Source organism: Corythoichthys intestinalis, chromosome 6 (assembly GCF_030265065.1).
Source record: "Corythoichthys intestinalis isolate RoL2023-P3 chromosome 6, ASM3026506v1, whole genome shotgun sequence".
In the NCBI taxonomy this organism is placed as follows: Eukaryota; Metazoa; Chordata; class Actinopteri; order Syngnathiformes; family Syngnathidae; genus Corythoichthys; species Corythoichthys intestinalis.
This window is the reverse complement of record NC_080400.1, coordinates 42,962,595-42,985,622: the sequence shown is the minus strand read 5'-3', so window position 1 is coordinate 42,985,622 and position 23,028 is coordinate 42,962,595. Positions and strand designations below refer to the sequence as shown.

The following is a 23,028-nucleotide window of genomic DNA, read 5'->3' as shown; positions in this document are numbered from 1 at the left end:
CTGAGTTGTTCATTTTCAAATTAGTTTTGATTCTGAAAATGAGACAAAGGGGAAAAAACGAAAGTGTCCATTTAATGAGCAGTTGTATTTTCAGCATCAACAGATCAAATAAAAATTAATATCATTACACCCAATATACATCAGAATAGGCTGCCAAATCTGAACAATGACAATGACAACAACATGTCCAACCCCAAAAAAAGGAAACCAAAAGTTCAATATTTTTCAAAAGGTAAGCAGTCAACAACTAATTTTAGCAGCATTTCCTTCATTCTTTGCATGGCCTTTTTAAATGGAAATACTTATAATTAGGGACTTTATTAGACCAACAAACTTTTGGCATAGGAACCTGCCGCTAAGAATACCCCTACAATTTTTCATGCCAAAACAAACCTCAAAAGCAATATATGCTTCACTGTATTGTAAGATAAAATAAATACATTAAAACTATCACTTCAGAATTTTTCACTATCTTGTAACTTGTAGGAACTGTAGTATTCTTGGATTTGGTGGAGGAGCTCTTGATTCAATGTGTCAGGGGTTGTGTCTGCATGACAACGCCAACTGAAAAGCAGATGTGTTTTTTTAAAGACAAAACGGTATGTAAAACGTGTGAATTATTGATCAATATTTACAAATGAAATGGTTTACCCAGTTATTCTTCCATGTCCATGCCTTTGCACTCACTATTTTGCCTCATCTATGAAAAGACACATGTTACAAACAGGCATTTTGTGTACATGCATCATTACAGTGCAGAATAAACTTGAGAAACTTGTCTCCTTGGTCAACAGATGTTTGCAGGTTGTTATAAAAAGAGGGGAGGCCTTACAGTAGGGAAAATGAATTTGTCCCAACTATTTTGAGATTTGTTGAAACCATGGAACGTAAAATCAACATATTTTCCCCTAAAAATGATACTTCCTCTCATTTGAAACTTTTGAGCTGTCTGTGTTCTATTCTGAATTAAATATTGAAAATTGGCACTCCCACATCATTGTATTCAGTTTTTATTCACAATTTGTACAGTGCCCCAAAGTTTTTGGAATACATTTTGTAACCAATTGAAATACATTGCTTTTTCATCTCCAAATCAATTATTCAAAGTTTTCACGACAAATTAAAGAAGGCTTGATAAGGAAAATGACAGCGGTATGTATAAATTGAAGTACATATTTAGATAATGAATAGCTTACAAAGTAATGAAAATACAGTAATATACTGTTTAGTCACCTCATCCAGTTCTTTCTTTGTGTCATCCTCAATTTTCCTGATGTCATCCATTGAAAGATCAATCCACTTATCGATCAAGCAGAAGAGCTGTCTGTGGAAGTGGGTGAAGAGACGCCTCTGAGCCTGCAGGAAGGAGAAAATGATAGATGAACAACTAGACTATGAAAATGCACGAGCATGCACTTCCAAGGCAGATCATGTATCATCATGTATGATCATATGACTTCCAAACCCTCTGAATCAGGCTCTCTATCTTGCCCGCCAAGCCCATCCACTTGAATTTTACTGTGGCCAATTTATAGGCACACATATGTGGACAGGTGGGGTCGTTCTGAACTTCTTTCTGAAAATATGGATGCAAAAAAATGTTTTAATCATTGACTATTTCATTCAAATGCTATTATTCTTTCAACTGATAATGTATACCTTCCATTCTGGTCCGAGAGGCCCTCTTCCCGTTTTTTCTGACTTAAATTTGGCTGGATCCTGATCTTCTTTGTACTCCTGAACAGGAAATTTATGTGCACGTTTAAACACAAAGTTTTACACAGTATTTCAAGCAACCAAATAAGCAAATGATTTATTTCAATTGGACCGAGATGAAAACCGTGTTGCACCAAGGTGGTTTTATTTCTTACCTTCGGACTTATACAATTTCTGTCAGCAATGTCGATATTTACAACTTCAACTTTCTCCCACTCACTTTTCTCTAGTCCATGTATCTGCAATGAGACCTTTAAAACTAAGTCAAAAAGTCTAATAAAGGACCTTGTATATTAAAACAATGTAGAGGGGAACATATGGAGGTAAATCGGTACCATCAGAACTAGGGATGCCCCGATATGTTTAGCTGATCCCAACCCGATGCCGATACCTATATTTTTATACCAATAAAAATAATGCAAAAAATCATTTTTTGCATGAATAGAGCTTAACTGGGACCTCATCAAGAGTATTACAAAACATTTTTTATCATTAGTTTATAAAGAGCAGTAGTCTCAGACGACATATTTGCCTAGTACAGGGGTCGGGAACCTATGGCTCGTGAGCCAGATCTGGCTCTTTTGAAGGCTGCATCTGGCTCGCAGACAAATCTTTAATTGTTAAAAAAAAAAAAAAAGTTTCGTTATACTCCTTTACGCATTGCGCGAAACTGCGACGGTCACCGGTCATACGATGGTGTTGGGCAGCAATGAGCAGACGCGACTTTTACGGCGTATGTTAACTTTTTTAACGCTCCGACAACAGTCCCGCACTTTGCACTAGATATCATCAAATAGCAACCTAGATGTGCTACGTTAGAACCCCCCAAGTCCCATGCCATTGGCTGCCTGAGCCCAGGGTGATCATGGGACACGTAGTCCATATACTACAACCTGCAACTAGAAAGCGGGTTCGCAGTAATTTTAGTGGGAAAGTGGCAAACATACAGTACATGTCGTTGTGTCTATCTATCTACCGTATTGGCCCGGAATATAAGACGGTGTTTTTTGCATTGAAATAAGACTGAAAAAGGGAGTCGTCTTATATTCACGGTCTAGACATTATACCCATTCACGACGCTAGATGGCGCCAGATATCATTGAAGCGATGTTCTGTCGTGACAGCCCTCAGCTATTCTCCCCTTCACGACACTAGATAGCGCCAGATATCATTGAAGCGATATTCTGTCATGACAGATCTCAGCTACTCTCATGGTTAACCGGTTTGCATTGTTTTATTGCAGTGTTTTTCCTCATTAAGATTTGTTTCAAGACTACAGTTACAGTTAGACTTCACTTTGATGGTTGATGCAGTTATTGCAATTTTGTTGTTTTATCACAATAGATTGGTTTATTTGCATTTCAAAATCCAGAAGCCATTCATTTACAAATGTGATTGCACTTTAGTGTACATATTTAAATGTTCAGATATTAAGATTTGAATGAGCCAAAATAACATGCTTTTTCTCTCAAATATATTGTTATAATCATTTGTTTCGGATGCACTGTATTTATTTTCTGTAAAAAATTAATTTGGTGTTCAAAAAGTCTTTTTTCAAACTTGAGTCTTGAAAAAAGAGGGGGTGGTCTTATAATTAGGGCTGTCTTATATTCGGGCCAATACGGTCGCTTTGGATGAGTCAACAGACTTAAGCTATTTATCGCACTTCAGCGTGATTGGAAGGTTTTCACTATGAAAGGGCCAACAAGAGGGGAGGATTTATTCAAGTCCTACACTGAGTTTGGTAAAGAAAAAAATCTACCGATGGATAAACTTGTTTCGGTGTGCACTGATGGTGCTCCGTGCATAAGTTTCTCAACGCCTGCATGAACCAGACTACAAAGCCATCAGCAAACCATGCAGCACCAGAAGTCGCATTAATGGTAAGAAATACTCATCACTGATTAGCAACAGCATAACTATGTTAATAAAAAGAAATCAGAGACTTATTGTACTTTAAAAGTGTTGAAATTACACAAAATACATACTGTACATTACTTGTATTTTTAGTTTAACATATTGCATGGCTCTCACGGAATTACATTTAAAAATATGAGATGTTCATGCCTCTCTCAGTCAAAAAGGTTCCCGACCCCTGGCTAGTAGCTTGATTTACAGCAGCCGAAAATCGTGATGGTAATGAAAACACGTGACTACTGGATCGGATGCGATCTTGTGACCAAATTCGATACTGCCTGATACTCCGAAAATAGTTGTATCCGATCGGAATATCCCTAATCAGAACTTGAATTTAATATGCTCAACTCAACTAGGTGAAATTAAAAAAATGAATCAGAATAATATGATTTAAAATTGTATTGCTTGACTTGAATATTTGAATTTAAAAAGGCACATAAATAATATACAGCAAATTGAAATTGAATATATTAGTTTGAAACTGCATTTCAACAAACCTGAATGTAATGATTGTAATGATTATGACATTCAATTCGATTTTCTGAAATTGTAATTCACCTTCACCCCCCCCCAAAAAAAATCTTATTCAAATTCAGCTAGCAAAACACTTTTTTGTTTAAAATGTTGCTTCAACTAAATAATATTAGAACGCATCCATTTTTCAGGATAATTGGTAAATTCATACCCTCCCTAGTGACTCCTGTCTGATTTTTACAGGCTGATGTTGGTGTGTGTGTGTGTGTGTGGGGGGGGGGGGGGGGGGGGGGGGGGGTTGGTAGATATAATTCAAATACATCGACCCTTGGAGACATATTTTGTATTTTTTGTATTAGGGCTAATTAATTAATTGTGGACTCATTGTTGCATGTGGCGAGGAATTAGCAAGTAGAAGGTATGCGCTCTTCGTCACAGTGTTCAACCTGTAAGTAGCACACTAGTAAGCATTATACGATTAGTGACTTACGATGTCAAATGAAAGAACTCAATATAGGTTTTGACTTGTAGCCCTTCAAGGTTTGGGTGCCAGACCCACTTTTAGGATCCGGGAACTGGGCAGTAAATTTTGGACCATGTTTGGAGGCCTACATCTTTTGTTTCAAGGTAAGTACATACTTGTAAATTGCTGCATATACTGTATGTATTCCGACCCTATCTATCATAATCTGCACTCACAAATAGCATAACTGTACAATTTGTAGACATATTTATCCTTTAAAAATGCTGTATTTTTTAATGACTGAATACTTTCTTGACATTTTGGAGGTCCATATCTTGGAAATGTTTCACGGTACTGTAGGTGGGGTAAAACTAATGGCCAAAGAAAACAGCACAACTTACGTTCTCCTGTTCTCCCATGTCCGGCTTGTGCCATGTCTCAATCTTAATTTGAAAATTGTCTTTCAAGTAGTCATTCTGGAAACACAGGACACAAGGGCCAATAACATTCCATGTGTTGTAAAGTTACACATTTAACCTAAGCAATTACAACAGCATTATATTTTGTCTACCACCATCACCATCTTTCATCATTGTTTCACCCAATGTAGAAACAAAACTGAAAGAATTACTTACAGTGAGAACTTTATGGGGTGCCCACGAGTATTGGATATAGCAGGGGGAAAAAAAGAGACTTGAAGTTACTACATATTTATATTCACAAATCTCTAGTTCAGATGCAATAAATCTCAAACTGTAAATTTAATCTGTGTGAAACTATTTTTGTATTATTTAGTTGGACTCACTGGTTCTGCAGTAGGGATATGCATTCCAGGCCTTTTCATGAATCTCAAGAGAGCCCTTTGGCGCCAGTGCCCTCACTAATCGTGGAACTTTACTGGAGAGGCAATTAGATATTTTTAAGCAAAAAATTCACACACAGAAAAAAACGTTGCCTAAGAATTGAAGCTTGCTAACTTTGAATCATACGTTCCAATTAGTGATACAATTAGTTGAATTTTTCTTTTATCCCAGACAATTGTTCAGGTTGTTTTAATTACCTGACATGCTTCGGCGACCGCTTCCGCCTTCATCAGAGTGTCACTGGTGTTACGGTGACGCGTCTTTATCAGCTGATGGATGAAGGCGTGACTCACCCGTCAGATTTGACAGGCGAGTCAAGCCCTCTGCTGACCATTCACTATTCCAGGATGCTGGTCCAGGTAGTAGAAAGCATGTAACCCCACTCTTCCCTGTTGATGGTGCTCGAGCCCCGCTTGCAAAAGGATTTCAATGGCCTCCCTGATCCAGCGCTGATGTTTGTTTTCTTCGGTGCGAATGACTCTGGCCTTTTCCCAGTCCATAATGTGGTTTTCTCTTTTGCAGTGATCAGTGATGGCTGACTTGTGATGCTCCTGTTGTGCTTGTTCTTTTATTGCCCTTGTTTGTCCTTTTGCTGTGCCCTTCTCACACCCCTTCTCGTGTTCTGTTTCTCTTGTAATAAAGCTCCTCCCTGTCTCACCGATGCATGATTTGCATGGAATTTCATACATGGAGTTACATTTGTTTTCTTGGTGGATTTTGTCCTTTGGATGGACCAATATATGGCGGAGTGTTGTGTGTGTGGTTTGACTGGCGTGTTTATGTTGTATTGTTTTCATGACTCTTTGGTTACGTTCCGTTACTCCTCTAGCGTATGGCAACGTCCCCATATCTCTGTGTTCTTGTTTTGTTTTTTTCTTTCCCCCCGTGTTGTGTTGTTTTTGTTATTATCCTGTCCTACACCTTTGCTATTGCCCACTGTGGATACTGACAACTTTTTAGTGCATGTTTTATGTGCTTTTCCTCTACTGGTGGGTGTGTGTGGATTTCCTGTGTACTTTTATTATGATGTCTCCGTTGTCTGTGTGATGTAGGTTTATGTCCAGAAAGGCTATGGATTAGAGCTGAAACGAATACTCGAGCAACTCGAGTAACTCGAGTTTAGAAACTGATCCGAGTAATTTTATTCACCTCGAGGAATCGTTTAATTTTGCCAGCTCCAAGCATCACGTTTTGCCCGGACTACTTCTAATGCGGGACAACGCGCTGAGGTCACGTGCGTAAAGAAAGAAGCAATAAAACAAAACCAAAAAAAAAAACTTACCGCAGCCGACAGCCGCTACAAACTACGCCGACGTAGCTAAAAGCTATGCCCGCATGATGCTAGTAGCAGGTAGTGTCCGATGCGTCTCATAGTTACAGTGCCTTGCAAAAGTATTCGGCCCCCTTGAATCTTGCAACCTTTCACCACATTTCAGGCTTCAAACATAAAGATATGAAATTTAATTTTTTTGTCAAGAATCAACAACAAGTGGGACACAATCGTGAAGTGGAACAACATTTATTGGATAATTTAAACTTTTTTTACAAATAAAAAACTGAAAAGTGGGGCGTGCAATATTATTCGGACCCTTTACTTTCAGTGCAGCAAACTCACTCCAGAAGTTCAGTGAGGATCTCTGAATGATCCAATGTTGTCCTAAATGACCGATGATGTTAAATAGAATCCACCTGTGTGTAATCAAGTCTCCGTTTAAATGCACCTGCTCTGTGATAGTCTCAGGGTTCTGTTTAAAGTGCAGAGAGCATTATGAAAACCAAGGAACACACCAGGCAGGTCCGAGATACTGTTGTGGAGAAGTTTAAAGCCGGATTTGGATACAAAAAGATTTCCCAAGCTTTAAACATCTCAAGGAGCACTGTGCAAGCCATCATATTGAAATGGAAGGAGCATCAGACCACTGCAAATCTACCAAGACCCGGCCGTCCTTCCAAACTTTCTTCTCAAACAAGGAGAAAACTGATCAGAGATGCAGCCAAGAGGCCCATGATCACTCTGGATGAACTGCAGAGATCTACAGCTGAGGTGGGAGAGTCTGTCTATAGGACAACAATCAGTCGTACACTGCACAAATCTGGCCTTTATGGAAGAGTGGCAAGAAGAAAGCCATTTCTCAAAGATATCCATAAAAAGTCTCGTTTAAAGTTTGCCACAAGCCACCTGGGAGACACACCAAACATGTGGAAGAAGGAGCTCTGGTCAGATGAAACCAAAATTGAACTTTTTGGCCACAATGCAAAACGATAGGTTTGGCGTAAAAGCAACACAGCTCATCACCCTGAACACACACCCACTGTCAAACATGGTAGTGGCAGCATCATGGTTTGGGCCTGCTTTTCTTCAGCAGGGACAGGGAAGATGGTTAAAATTGACGGGAAGATGGATGCAGCCAAATACAGGAACATTCTGGAAGAAAACCTGTTGGTATCTGCACAAGACCTGAGACTGGGACGGAGATTTATCTTCCAGCAGGACAATGATCCAAAACATACAGCCAAATCTACAATGGAATGGTTAAAAAATAAACGTATCCAGGTGTTAGAATGGCCAAGTCAAAGTCCAGACCTGAATCCAATCGAGAATCTGTGGAAAGAGCTGAAGACTGCTGTTCACAAACACTCTCCATCCAACCTCACTGAGCTCGAGCTGTTTTGCAAGGAAGAATGGGCAAGAATGTCAGTCTCTCGATGTGCAAAACTGATAGAAACATACCCCAAGCGACTTGCAGCTGTAATTGGAGCAAAAGGTGGCGCTACAAAGTATTAACGCAAGGGGGCCGAATAATATTGCACGCCCCACTTTTCAGTTTTTTATTTGTTAAAAAAGTTTAAATTATCCAATAAATTTTGTTCCACTTCACAATTGTGTCCCACTTGTTGTTGATTCTTGACAAAAAATTAAAATTTTATATCTTTATGTTTGAAGCCTGAAATGTGGCGAAAGGTTTCAAGGTTCAAGGGGGCCGAATAGTTTTGCAAGGCACTGTATCGCATGCATTTAGGACTAGATGCAAAATGACAGACTCAGCCGCGTCTGGGCAGCGTTAGTAAACAGCCGCCATCTTTAAGTAGTACACTTCTCATCGCTAATAAATATAACGTTACTGTCACTCGCTCACGTAACATTAGCCCTTCGGGGGGCTAGGTTTCTATTGATTATGACCACTGTCGATGTGTGGCTAACGTGTCTTACATACAGGCTTTATTTAATCTGTAAAAACAGCGCTGTAGAGTGATGATGGTGTAAAATTAAAACACAATAAAGCTAACTGTCAGTTTTAGCTCAGTAGTCATTGCTGAATAAAACACCAAGTAGCACTGTCCCTAATGTGCTCCAATACAGCAGGTATCATACATTTATTTTGAACACTGCAAAAACTCAAAATCCTATCAGTACTTACAGTTTAGACTAACTTATAACTTAACGAGAACTAAAAAATAGCTCGACACAAATGGAAATTAAATTGAAACACGTGGGAAAAACACGTAGCTTTGATGTGTGTTATCAAGCGTAATTACATTTTTAGGTAAGAAATTGTTTTTTTTTTTATAAGATCTAGAAGTTTTTTGAGAGAAAGCATTGAATTTTATTTTCTAGTCACATCTTAGATGCAATTGTTGGCTGTTTTCAACATTGCACATTGAAAATAAAGACATTGATTGACTGAAAATGGTTCAATATTGGATTAAATGTCTTTTTTTCTCATGTATATTTATAATTGCTCTTTACTTAAAAATATATATATTTTATCCGATTAATCGATAGACTTTTCAGTCGATTACTAAAATATTCGATAGCTGCAGCCCTACTATGGATTGATCCGTTTCCTCTTCGTTGGTGAATCTGATTCTGCCGGTGGTGTCTATGGTGTTGAGGTGGTCCGTGAGTCGTTGTGTATGTCCTGTTTTTACTTTTTCCTGAATGTCGTCTACGTAGCGTTTCCATAATGTGGGTCTGTTTTCATCCGGGGCTGTTGCGAGTGCTTTCTTATCCAAATCCTCCATTAAGAAACGGCACACGATAGCAGACAGTGGGTCTCCCCCGGCGAATCCTTCCGTTTGTCTGTAGATGGTGTTTCTGAATTGGAAGTATGTGAAGTGGCGATGAAATGGACTAGCTTGGTGATGTCCTGTAATGTTAGATTTGTGTGTTTTTTGAGTGTCCTGTCTGCAATTAGTCTGTCGTGCACTATATGTATAGTGGACTGTTTGGGTGTTTTTGTGAAGAGTGAAATGACATCATGTGATATGAACATTTCATCTTTCTGTACTTTTAGGTTTGTGAGTTCTGTAGCAAGTTCTTTTGAGTTTTTGCAGTGTTGATCTGTGAGTGCCAGATCCCAGTCCCAATAAAACCACGACGGACCACAGTCATCCACACCAAAGAAAACAAACATCAGCGCTGGATGTGGGAGGCCACTGAAATCCGCAAGCAGGGCTTGAGAACCATCAACAGGGATGAGGGGGCTTCTTACATGCTCTCTACTACCTAGACCAGCATCCTGGAAGAGTGAATGGTCAGCAGAGGGCGTGACTCGCCTGTCAAATCTGACAAGTGAGTCACACCTTCATCCATCAGCTGATAAAACGCGTCAGACCAAAACCAGTGACACTATGATGAAGGCGGAAGTAGTCTAGTCGCTGAAACATGCCAGGTAATTAAAAAAACCGAAGCAATTGTCTGGGATAAAAGAAAAATTCAACTAATCTATAAGTGTAGACAAAATGAACTCAATACGACTAGGGATACAATTGATTTGACAGACAGCCCTTTCGGGATGATTTTTAAAACTAAATCTGTCAGACCAGTGTAATATTGGAAGGCTTTTTAGGGGAGCAACATGATACAGTATTTTTTGAAGTGATGTATGTTATGATGATTTATATCGTCAAAACAATATAAAATGACATATCATGAAGATCTGATGATCAGAAGCTAAAAAGCCTGCAACCCTTGTGCACTAACTTGTCACTGTTAACACATCAGCTATACTTAATAGTGACCTCCAGATATCTCCAAATAACGATGCTGAGTAGAAGTATAATGATAAATCAATTTGAATCAGTTGTCAGTCTGTGTCGTACAAAGTCCGGGTACATCATTCTTTGAAGACCTGGACTGCTCTAACACTGCTATTGAACAAATTGCACTTACATTGTGTAGGCAAATACATAAGCTTACATTCACCTCATACCGGACAATGAGAAATAACAGCGAGTCATTAAATCAAATGTCATTCAAACTCATGGTTTAAAAGAAAACAAACTTTTTTTTCCGCCTGTACCTATCCCATTAATGTGTGAAAATTTAATTTAAAAAAAGTTGGGGAAAAAACAAAATTAACACAACTAGGAATTAATGAAACAACTGGAACAGTAACGTAATAATAAGCGCACAGCTGGAACTTTAAACGTTAATTAACGTTAATTTTACAAAATATTGGACAACAACACAGATAAATACATCATGGCTGGCAGTCAATAAGTTACCTCCAGCACAAAGGACCATTGGTATAACAGACGTCAGGGTCGTTCCAAAATGGCAGCACCTATGAGCTTTATCATTTTCAAGGTTTAAACAATTTCTCCGTTATCAATATCCTAAGAAATTTATGATTTGCATATTTAGATTCTCTGAAGTAAAATTTTTCAAATGAATGTAATTTATAAAAAAATTTTGTCCTTCCCTTTAACCGTTGTTCCAATTTGGAAATAAATATGTCTAATATTATTAGATATTATAATAACATAAACAGCTAAACTAACAGAACTTGTGTCATTGTCCAAATACATCTGGGCCTAGTTGTATTTGTATTGATTCAATGTCGTATATGAGTTTAATTTTCCAAAATGACTGACGACGATATTGAAATTAAATAAATATTCCAAGTTTATTAGATGTACCTGTAAAATACAAATGAAAAGTAAACCAATTTATTTGTTTGCTCCTTTTGGCCCAATGAATGTTCCAGTATTGACATGCAAAATAACCTGTTCAGGTGGTAGATCTTGTGGGTATACTGTCCCTTCTCTCCATCTTTTTCATAGGGCTCATTGGCCAGCACTTCAACACCCTCTCCTCCGCCGGTATTGTTTTTGCTGGCTTCTGCAACCGTATACAGCTGCCCCAATTGATACTGCAAGACAAGAGTTATATTTATTTGGATTCCTAAATGATAATAACAAAAACACTGACTTGACTAGAATTTGATTATGCCAATTTAAAATCAAGCAAATTTAATGACAAACACACCATCAGATTCTTTCATTAATTTCTAACTACATACATAACTTGCATACTTGCATAACTCTCTTATCATCATCATCATCATCATCATCATCGCAGTTGTGGGGCTTGCTTGATTGATTAATTAATTGATTGAGTGAGTGATCAAATTGAAGTTATTTCAAAACAGCACAAAACAAAAAGCACTTCACAAGTTAAGTGACAAGACGGAGGATGAAAACAATAAAGACGGCAGACTTGTTTCCATTTTGGTCCTCAAACATAAAAATACTATAAAGACATGAAAAAAGACACTTAAGTCACAATTGTTGTGCTGTTGTTTTTACAGTACATGCAGTGATTTCATTTTGCTGGAGTTCTACAATGCCAGTGTGTCATATACAGTCACGTGAAAAAATTAGGACACCCTATGAAACATTTGGTTATTTATTAAGAAATGCTCACATATCAATGTCTTTCTTTATCTCTGGAATAGAAAGTGATTTAATTGCAGGTAAACAACCAAAAATTAACATAGTTTTAGTCATTAAACCAAATATATGAACAAAAATGCATATTCTAACTGAGGAAATAGTTAGGACACCCTACAACCTAATAGCGAGGGTTAGCCCCTTTGGCAGAAATAACTTCAGGGAGACGCTTTTTGTAGCCATCTACCAGTCTTTGAAATCAGGGAGACGCTTTTTGTAGCCATCTACCAGTCTTTGAAATCAGTCTGAAGAAAGTTTGCCCCACTCCTCAACGCAGAATACTTTTAACAGTGACTGACTGTTGAAGTGAGAAAAACAGCATGGTCAGATCAAAGAAACTTTCTGAGGCCTTCAGAAAGAAGATTGTAGACACTTATGAGTCTGGTAAGGGATTTCAAAAGATCTCAAAAGAATATAAAATCCGCCATTCCGCTGTCCGGAAAATAGTATACAAGTTGAGGACATTCAAAACAACTGCCAACGTGCCCTGGTCTGGCCGTCCAAGCAAGTTAACCCCGAGAGCAGACTGCCAGGTGCTAAAAGTAGTCTACAAAAACCCTAAAATGTCATCACGGGACCTACATCAGGCTCTTGCTACTGTTGATATGAAAGTTCATGCCTCTACAATCAGAAAGAGACTAAACAAATTTAACATTAATGGGACGTGAGCAAGGAGGAAACCTTTGCTCTCCGAGAAGAACATGAAGTCAGACTGAAGTTTGCCAGGGTGAATGTAGACAAAGACCAGGACTTCTGGAATAATGTTCTTTGGACAGATGAATCTAAAATTGAATTATTTGGACACTAGAACAGAGGACATGTTTGACGAAAACCCAATACAGTATTCCAGGAAAAGAACCTCATACCAACAGTGAAGCATGGAGGTGGAAGTGTCATGGTTTGGGGATGCTTTGATGCAGCAGGACCTGGCCAGCTCACCATCATACAATCCTCCATGAATTTTATCGTGTATCAGAGGGTGCTTAAGGAACATGTAAGATCATCTGTGAAAAAAAATTAAAGCTGAGGCAAAACTGGACACTGCAACATGACAATGACCCAAAACATACCAATAAATCCACCAAGGACTGGCTGAAAAGAAATGGAGAGTCCTGGAATGGCCGAGTCAAAGCCCAGATCTTAATCCCATTGAGATGCTGTGGGGTGACTTTAATCGGGTTGTACGTGCAAGAAACCCCTCAAACATCTCACTGTTGAAAGTATTCTGCATTGAGGAGTGAGGCAAACTTTCTTCAGACTTGTAGATAGCTACAAAAAGCATCTCACTGAAGTTATTTCAGCCAAAGGGGGTAACACTAGCTATTATGTGGTAGGTGTCCTAACTTTTTCCTCAGTTACAATATGCCTTTTTGTTGATATATTTGGTTTAATGAGTAAAACAATGTTAATTTTTGTTGTTTACCTACAATTAAATTACTTTATTTTTCAGTGATAAAGAAAAACATTGATATGTGAGCATTTCTTAATAAATAACCAAATGTTTCACTTTTCACTTGTTTTTTGGGGGGGATGGGGGGGTTGGCCTATGTGATTATCTAAATTTTTTACTATACGTACATCCTTTTGGGTTGGTCGTAGTAGCTCATGAGATGAAAATGTGTATAATATAAGGTAGATAATGTGCTGTATATTTGGAGTCCACTTAACATTCTTAACTTAGTTGTTATGGAAACTGAACGGTTTTCCTTTAGATGGTTAAAGAAATACCTAAAACAAAATATTCACACACAAAAAAAAAACAATTAAGTACTCAAGGCCTTTCTCCACTGCTCGTTTACTAACAAACCTTGCTCTACTGCAAGCGACACAAGAAGAAGGACTCATCACTATGGGACTGACAGCTCAGGGATAGAGTTTTGAGGGGGAAAAAGGAGAAAAGGCACAGACAAACCTTAGACTTTACCATGATAAATCCTGGCCATCTACATCAGTGGATAATTAAATGTATAAATTTACTGGCTATCTTTCCACCATAAATCAAGAAATATACGTATATCATTTAAACGAAGAGGAGTGGTTCATGTCAAGTTGAGTATAAAGATTGGAATGTCACTAGCCAGGTAAAACTAGAATGCTTCTTTCTCTGCCGAAAGGATGTGATCCAAGTCTGAGAAATTTCAGGTCTACCAGTTAACTAACACTCAACTGCATTCAGCAAACAGGTTGAACTTGTTGTCGTTGGGCTTCACATGTCGAGCTAAAACCTTTTTCGAGACCATGAAACAACGTTATAAAAAAAAAAAAAGGTGTTGGATTTGGGGATTTTCAAGAATTTCATCTTGAGTTTATCATCTTGTATACCTTAATACACAAAAATCAATACTGGCGGCTCGAGAATGTTTTCACAGTGGTGAATAAATAGATAGTGACACTTAAAATTTGGGGGTGGCATACCAAAACCATAATTTGAGCATATCTTTATACTGTTGTAGTACAACGGCCAGCAGAAAACGATCAGAAATACCAAAGTAAACGCCAGAGGTGGGTACTAACACGATACATTCACTCGATTACATTTACTTGATGAAGTTTCTGAGAAAAAAAAACTTTTAGAGAGTAGTTTTACTAAGACATAATTTTTACTTTTACTTGAGTAGATTTGTGAAGAAGAAATGCAACTCTTACTCTGCTACTTTAGGCCACATTTTTCCTCTTTATTTTACATATTTTACTTCTTTTTTGCCAGAATCCAACAGTGGCTCAACCAGTTTCATTAATGAGACGTCGCAATAATAATCACATGACTCCATTGTAATAATCAGACTATAGCTTGCCATTCTATGATCACGCTGGCTTGTTCAATCACGTGGCGTCTTCAAAGCACCGTAAAAAATGAAGGATTTGACATAGAGCGCTGCCCTCAACAAGCGCAGATTTCGACCTCTTTCCCAGTTTTTATTTGGCACCGATTGACTACGGAAAACCTTGAGATAGGATCCTTTTAATTTCATAATAAGAACTATGAAGGAACTGTTCACTATTCTACTAATCAAACTAGGAACTATTTTCTCTACTAGAGGGCACTCTTGCTCTTTAGACGAATGATGCTTCAATTATGTGTATTTTTTTTTTCCTCTTGCCGGAATTTTTTGTTTGTATTTCTTTGGCTTGATATGGTTATTTTATATTTAATGTTACTAATTCTCTTATGTGCACAGACGAATAACAGCAGAGTAACATTTTGAGGCCCATAAGCTGCTTGGTCACCACTTCTAACTAATAGCATGAGCATTAGCATGACACACTTGTGTGAAAAGTAGAGATCAACCGATCTGGGTTTTTCAGGTCCGATACCAATTATTAGTAGTTAGAGGGGCCGATAGTCGATTTTTGGAGCTGATATTCATTTGCAGTAAAACTGTAAAAATTGGTGTAAAAAATTTGAATAATGCATACACTGGACTTCATTGAAATGCCCAAAGCATGTTAATTGAATAGAAAATAATAAGGGTGTAACGGTACATGTAATAGCATTGAACCGTTTCGGTACGTGGTAGTCGGTTCAGAACGGACGCATACCGAACGAGTTTCTGACGTAATATAACCCTTACTTTTCGAGGCTGTGAGTCGATCGGGTTACACGGCCCCGTGTTCAATACAAAGCCCTCCTACCACAACAAAACAAGTAGGAACTAATATTCACATAGGAACTAAAGTTATACAACAAAAAATATACAATATAAATGAATACTACATCACATTTGTAAAATATAAACACAAAATAAAATAAATAAATATTGAGGAATTTCATTTGTAAAATACATGTTAAAATCTTTGTCCTTGGGATAGCTTTTCTCTTTAGCACAGGACTTCTTCTTTCTTTCAGAAAGAAAGCTGACCAATACACGGGGTCTGAAAGGCAAATTGTTCTTGGATTATCTTTAAATACCCACTACTTTTTGAGCAGAATTCTAGCTTTGTATAGGCTAATGTTCCTATTGTTGAAAGCACAAAAGTGTGTAATAAACAGCTAGCACATTTATATTTTGCATTTTGTTTTTTTACTGTACCAAAAATGAACCGAACCATGACCTCAAAACCGAGGTACGTACCGAACCGAGATTTTTGTGTACCGTTACACCCCTAGAAAATAATAGCGAATACTAGGAGGTTGCATGGTCCAGTGGTATAGTAGTCGTTCCCCAACCCAGAGGCTATGGGTTTGATTCTCAACCCTGATGAATTGATCCAAGTATACTTGAGCAAGATACAACGCTCCTGGTGCTGCATCACCAGTAGGTAAATGAGGATAGAGTGTGAAGCGCTTTGAGAGCCTTAAAAAGACAGAAAGACGCAATAAAAGTGTAACATCATTTACCATGACTGTTTAAACCAATCAGAAGACAGGGTGAATACTTGTGCAGGAGAGAGAGGCGCGACTGCATCTGAGCCGAAATAACCCAGTTTTAAATTGATTTTTACATATCGGCCAGTGGGATTTAAAAAAAAAAAAAAAAGGCCAATCCCGATATACGTCAAATTTCCAAATATCGGCGCTGATAATTGTCCGTGCCGATAATCGGTTCATCTCTAGTGAAAAGGCTTTTAATGTTTTTAGTCCAGTGAAAAGAAATATCAACGTTAACATTAGATATGCAATGATCAGAATTAACTAACATTAAACTTTATAGTCCTGACCAAAGGAGTATGAAATAAAGTCTTTTACCTCCTCCACTGAAACAGGCAGGACGATTCGGCTAGGGGAGAAACACAAAAATCGTCATTAGAACACTGCAAAATTTTTACCAACAGCTTAGTCTGCGCGAATAGCAATGTTTTCCTTGGCTATACTACTTCCAGTAGCGGGGTGTTGGATTTTTTGTTTAATCCGATTTCGGCATGATTTGCTACCAGATCAACCTCATGCGCATGTGACCTTCAGAATCTGATGTGCAGGCCTACCATAATATATACTGGTACTATAGGGCTGTTTCATCCATTTATGTTTGACCATTTTATGTACTTTCAATTTTAAATTTTGTCTCATTGATTGATTAGTTGACTGATTGATTATATTTATTTGGCAACAGCACAGATAAATTTGACGCCAGCACTTCCTGACATACAGCAAAGTAATATTGCCAACATAAAAAAAACAATAAAACTAGCAGGTTTATTTCCATGGTGGTGGTGTGTGTCCTATTTTTTATAAATGATTTTTTTAAAATATTTGAATATAATAATGTATTAATCAATTATTAAAAAGATATAATTTATATATCGTTGCTGCCCAACTCAATACAATCAAGTGTAGGGTTGGGCATCGAGCATCGATGATCAATGGGACCCGGTTCTAACTCTCTGGTTCTCCCGGAACCGTTCAAATTTTGAAATTTCGATTCCATGTTTCAATGCCCTGGCCGGCGAGCAGGAAAAAAATGCTACCAAAAACCATGAAGAAGAAGCCACAAGAAGCTCGTGTTTGTGCATTGCAACTTGATTACAAACATGGACACGGTGCAGCGGCGCTCAAAAGTTTGGCTTAACTTTACCAAAAAAAAAAAAGACCAGTCAGATCAGTGCAACATTTGCAACACAAGGTATATCATGTAAAGCTGGCTGAACGACCAATTATGCAAGAGCTACGTAGTTGACACGCTGCGCCATCAGAACCTGGTAAGTAAAACTATATTACGTCTGTCTTCTGCTGTTCCCGCGATCCGACCCCGGATTAAGCAGTAAGTGAGAGTGAGAGTGAGCGTATGTATGTATGTATGTATGTATGTATGTATGGATGGATGGATGGATGGATGGATGGATGGATGGATGGATGGATGGATGGATGGATGGAAAATAGTACGAATAAGTCGTATTACTACTGCCCGAAGTTAGCTGGGATAGGCTCCAGCACCTCCGCGACCCTCGTGAGGAATAAGCAGCATGGAAAATGAATGAATGAATGAATTACATCGGGCTGTAGTCCATATCATATATACAGAACTAGATGACAGAACTAGATGCGAAATGAGACTCGCTGGTGTTAGGTTTTGGAAGTTGTTGTGTTGCTTATTTAGAAAGAAGCAGAAAGCATTTGATTACTTTTTTAATGAACTTGTAGCAGTGAAAACATAGCATCACATCACAAAGCATCCTGGCCAGACGCTCTCATCTCTTCTACTCCGCATTATACGTACACATTCCTACAGCGCCACTCACTGGCCTAACTGGTATTGTCACAACATTAACATTGCATGTGTCTGTAAACACAACAGAATCGGTTTTCCGAAATAGGAAAACCTTATTATTTTGCTTCATCTACATCAAATTATAATCAATACAATAATTTATACTAATGTTTCATTGTAGCTCCCACCTAAGGTACATGTATGGCAAAATAAAATAAGTAAATGTTATCTTCGTGAGCTTTTGAAAAATAAGCATCTTTATGAAAGTGCACTCCTGTGGAAAGAAACTTCAACAGTTCAAAGACTGATATTTATATACAAGTTAAAAATTACCCTGTAAGAAGTTCATATAATTCATAAATTTCATATTACAGTAATTGTATTAATAAATAATAATAATAATAACAATCAATTTCATATAAATAATAATAGTAAATTTTAAATTTATATAATAATAATTTAAAAAAAAAAAGAAATTAAGACATTAATATAAACTAATACATTTTTAAACTATGTTTTTTGACCCTGCTTTTTTTTCTTTTTGGACCATGCCTCTTAAAAGAATCGGAATTGAGAATCGTTCAGAACCAGAATCGAAACATGGAACCGGAATCAGAATTGTTCAATTTCAAACGATGCCCCACCCTAATCAAGTGACATTTCAAAATGTCACAAACAAATGAAAACGTATCCAGCATTTAAAATAGTGTATGTTGACTAGTCCTTCTTTAAACTTTCAAATTGGGAATTAAATCAGATCGCTGCATTTGTGTAATTCAAGACAGCCTAGCAGACTAACGCCTTATCAAACAAGTTTCTCAGGAAATTCAAGAAGAGCAACAGGGAAAGAACAAATCAATCAATTCTGTGAAAAAAGACAAATGCTTCGGGTGGAAACAAAGTTCAGCATACTGTGTGTATTACTGTCCTATTTGGAATTGGAACATTCCAACACGCCTTGAAAAAAATGGCTAAATAATTCCCACCTACCAAGCGGGTCTGAATTTTTAATGAGTTAAATGGTAAATGGTGTTACACTTATAGAGCGCTTTTCCACCTTTCAAGGCGCGCAAAGCGCTTTACACTATCTCAAGGATGTTTTGTTTCCATATGTATAACTCCAGGATTAGTTGTGTATCCAAAATGAAATTTCTCAAGAAAAATACCATTTGATAGCAAACTGGTTTTTAGACTGAGGCTAACGTTTCTAGGAGAAATAATTCAACATGTCAGCTCCTTTCAATGTACTTTGTACAGTAGTCAGGTGATGGTTAACTACTGGGTGTTAGCCTACCGATTATATTATTATTGTATGACTTGGCAATGGTAATAGTATAAAAAAAATACTGTATATGCTATCTATTGTCACAGCATATCACACTACAAAAAAGGATGCTTCTTAAAATGGTTTGAATTGAAAATCCAAATGATTCTCCTTTAAGATGAAGCTGAGAGATCTTTCTATTGCTCGGGTGTCTAAACTATTCCACAAAGGGGTTGCAGTGGTTGCAGCATTTCATTCCAAACCAATCAAAAGGACACATTTTCACCAATCTGGTGTTTTACAAGCCTAATCAGTTTGTTGCAGTCAGGTTCAGCTTGTTTTAGCAGACACCTCATTAGTTAAACTGTGTGTGCTGGATAAATTGGAATAAAAACCACACACCAAAGTGACCCTTACGGATCGGTTTGGCTCATTGCCTCATTTTCAAATTCCTTTGATTTCAAGACAATGTTGGTCTGTTCAGACACAAGTGGGGAAAAAAATGTCAGATTTTAATGTCCATAAAAATCCAGATAACTACATAGTTTAGAAGTAAGAGGAGACAAAATACATGTTGTCAGGTAATAACTGACCAGGTTTGAAGTTAAATCTATGTTGCCGAGTCATTTTTTATGATATTAGATCAGGGATGTAGTCCTTTCATTCATTCATTCATTTTCGATGCCGCTTCTCCTCACGAGGGTCGCAGAGGTGCTGGAGCCTATCCCAGCCAACTGGATGTAGTCCTATGAAAATCAAATATTTAACATTTCTTTGGCCCATGCTCTTTTTTAAGACTGCCCGGGCTAAAGTCTGAAGTTCTCGCTCACCTCGTTGTTCTTCTTCTTGGGGAGGACACAAATTGAAATGGCTAATCTCCATTATTCGTGGATGCATAACAAAAAGTTGGCAGGTATATTCTAGGGATGTATAATCATCGATCCCTAGCGCCCAGTTTTTAATGTCTTGTCTCAGGGATGATTAATTACGTTAATTATTTGTGGGCTATAGGTTCCAAGTTAGCCAATAAAGGGCATGCACTCTCTTCGGAGGGGTTTCTCATATTTGTGAGCTGATGAGACATTTGGGGAGCAAGCTAGGCAGTCATAAATAATTTTGAAGGTTTTTTTTCAATCATCAAGTGCTTCTCTCAATGTGTCAAAACATATTTACATAAATATATATATAGTATATACACATATATGCTAGTACATCCCAAATAGCAGACCGACGCTGAAAAGATGTTGAATCAACATTCCGCTGTCCATCTTGTATCGTTGAATCAACGTCACTTTTGCACCCTCAATTAATGTTGTTTCAATATTAAAATCCTTACAAAACCTAAACGGCATTTCGATTATTAATAATATTGGAACAACGTTGAATCAATGTTATGTTTTCGACCAAAACGCCCGCTCATCCATAATTCAATGACTTTTCAATCATATTTCCCGGTCAATCATGAATTAACCATTTGTCAACATTAGTTCGTCAACTATAAAACAATGTTAATCCAAGCACCACCGCCAGACATACCATAGAACAACGTTGTTTCAAAGTCACTTGACGTCTAAAATTTCGATGTACCATACTGATGATTTTGATGGAAAATCAACGTTTATTAAATGTCTGTCTGCTATCTGGGATATTATTTATTTTAAAAATATATATATACACAGAAGGTCTGTCAAGTCCCCACTGAAGTTGTTCTTGTGGACACAAACTTTAAATCCCTACTCCTCAGTCATTCAAATATTTTTTTTCACATTCAAAAACGTTTTCTGTGATTGAATTTTTTTCTTTTTTTGACTGAAGTGATTTTTCTTTTGAAAAATATTTTTGTAGCAAATTATAAAACTTGACTCCAAAAAAAAAAAAAAAAAAAAATCAAGGGAAAAACAGCTTCAAATTTATAATTTTTTAAATTTATTTTTGCATTTTTTTGATTGCAGTGACTTTATTTTTTTTTTAATTGAAAATATACTGTATACCTTGATTGAAATAACTTTTTTTTATTGAAACAACTTTTTTTTAATAATAAAGACACAAATCTACCGCCATATGGCTCCGCCCAGGGGATACAATTTTAGACTGGGGTAACTACATTGGCACGACACCGGCGGGCGTACCATATTCAATGGATGACGATCCTGGCGAAAAGCATTGCCTAAGCAGCCTGATTTAGAATGATGGGAAACAAAAAATGCTCATTGTAAACTTATTATTGTAAATATTATTGTAAGTTAATTTAATTGCTGACACTGCGTTTCGGGTCGTCAACATGTTGTGCCCCCCTCCCCAAAAGTCAAACTCCGCCTATGCTTTAGCCTGCTTTTTTAACGACATATTTCGATTAGGAATCTTGTATTTAATGTTATTATTTTATTATTATGAATAGTGTTAGACGCAGATTTGTGAACGTTTCAGTCACATTGAATACATGTGAAAGATATCAGAAAACCCTAATTGCACAGTTATGATATTAATATCTAGGTTTTTTTTTCAAGCCATTTACGGATTTTTGTTTGTTTGTTTTGAAACTATTATGTTTGAAAAATTGCAACGTCATACCTAACATTAGGGACTTCTATAATCCTCAATACTACCTACTCGTGTCATGTGCTGTTCTTGACAGGAAACACATTGCAGGACACGCTTCTTTTGCTCATTAGCTCAAACTCATTTGTCACTTAATGGCATTTCTGTACAATAAACTAGGCTTAACGCACTGAATGTTACTACAGCGCAAGTAAAGAGGAAACGTCTTTTTAACATACACACGAATGACAGGATAAAGAAATTTAACAAAAGCTTGGCCAGTTTAATATTTCAGTCGACGCTTAATGCCAGACAAGACTATCTAGTCTAGTTAATTGAGGTAAGTGTGGAGAATTCAAATGACTTACTATTCTTTAATCAACATGTTGACGCTTGGCCGGTGTCCGAACGAGAGGATGTAAAGTCACGAGTAGCTTCTTCCAAAGTGTTTCAAGTCTTTCCTGACAAGGTTCGCTTTCTTCCAGGATCATGAAGCACAAACTGAATGGAGGGGCGGAGACTTCCACCTAGTTTCAGGTAACTCCGTCGTTCTGCTACCCTCACGTACCGGAAGTGTGCCAAAAAATAAAAGGTGACGAAAATTCCCTCATTGTGTTTTCAAGGAGTGTCACAAGTCAGTGTAATCATAGTAACTCATTGGCTGCCACTAAGGGTGCAGGTTGCATAGGGACGGTAGGGACATAACATTACCACCTTTTCAGGATGTCCCCACCAACTTTTAAGCAATCTTATTTGCATTATATGATAATTACATACCTGTCAAGTTGTACGGTTTTGGCGTAATTTGTACAAGTGAGCACTGATTTTTAAATGTGTACGCCATACATTCAAAATCTGTACGTTTTTTCGTGCACTACGTTTTTTTTTTTTTCTCCGTTCGGATTTTGTCAC

The 23,028-nt window shown here is 37.5% G+C and overlaps 1 protein-coding gene across 1 annotated transcript; it reads right to left on the bottom strand.

Annotated features, from left to right (window-relative positions):
• Positions 1-53: 53 nt before the first annotated feature.
• LOC130918028 (phosphatidylinositol transfer protein alpha isoform-like) lies at positions 54-22,674 on the bottom strand. The gene is made up of 12 exons (XM_057839880.1): positions 22,485-22,674; positions 16,856-16,886; positions 11,443-11,588; positions 5,376-5,467; positions 5,206-5,213; positions 4,972-5,046; positions 1,872-1,955; positions 1,660-1,737; positions 1,466-1,576; positions 1,197-1,356; positions 652-700; positions 54-564 (listed from the first exon to the last, which is right to left on the bottom strand). The coding sequence occupies exons 1-11, from the start codon at positions 22,499-22,501 to the stop codon at positions 687-689; spliced, it is 816 nt and encodes a 271-aa protein (XP_057695863.1). The 5' UTR covers positions 22,502-22,674; the 3' UTR covers positions 54-564; positions 652-686.
• Between the last annotated feature and the right edge of the window lie 354 nt (positions 22,675-23,028).

Excerpts from the sequence above, each read along its gene's own strand:
- LOC130918028 (XM_057839880.1), bottom strand. Across the intron at positions 1,956-4,971 it reads ACATGGGAGAACAGGAGAAC|ATACATGGACTAGAGAAAAG; the intron begins GTAAGTTGTGCT and ends GTCTCATTGCAG. Across the intron at positions 1,357-1,465 it reads TAGAGAGCCTGATTCAGAGG|GCTCAGAGGCGTCTCTTCAC; the intron begins GTTTGGAAGTCA and ends TCCTTCCTGCAG.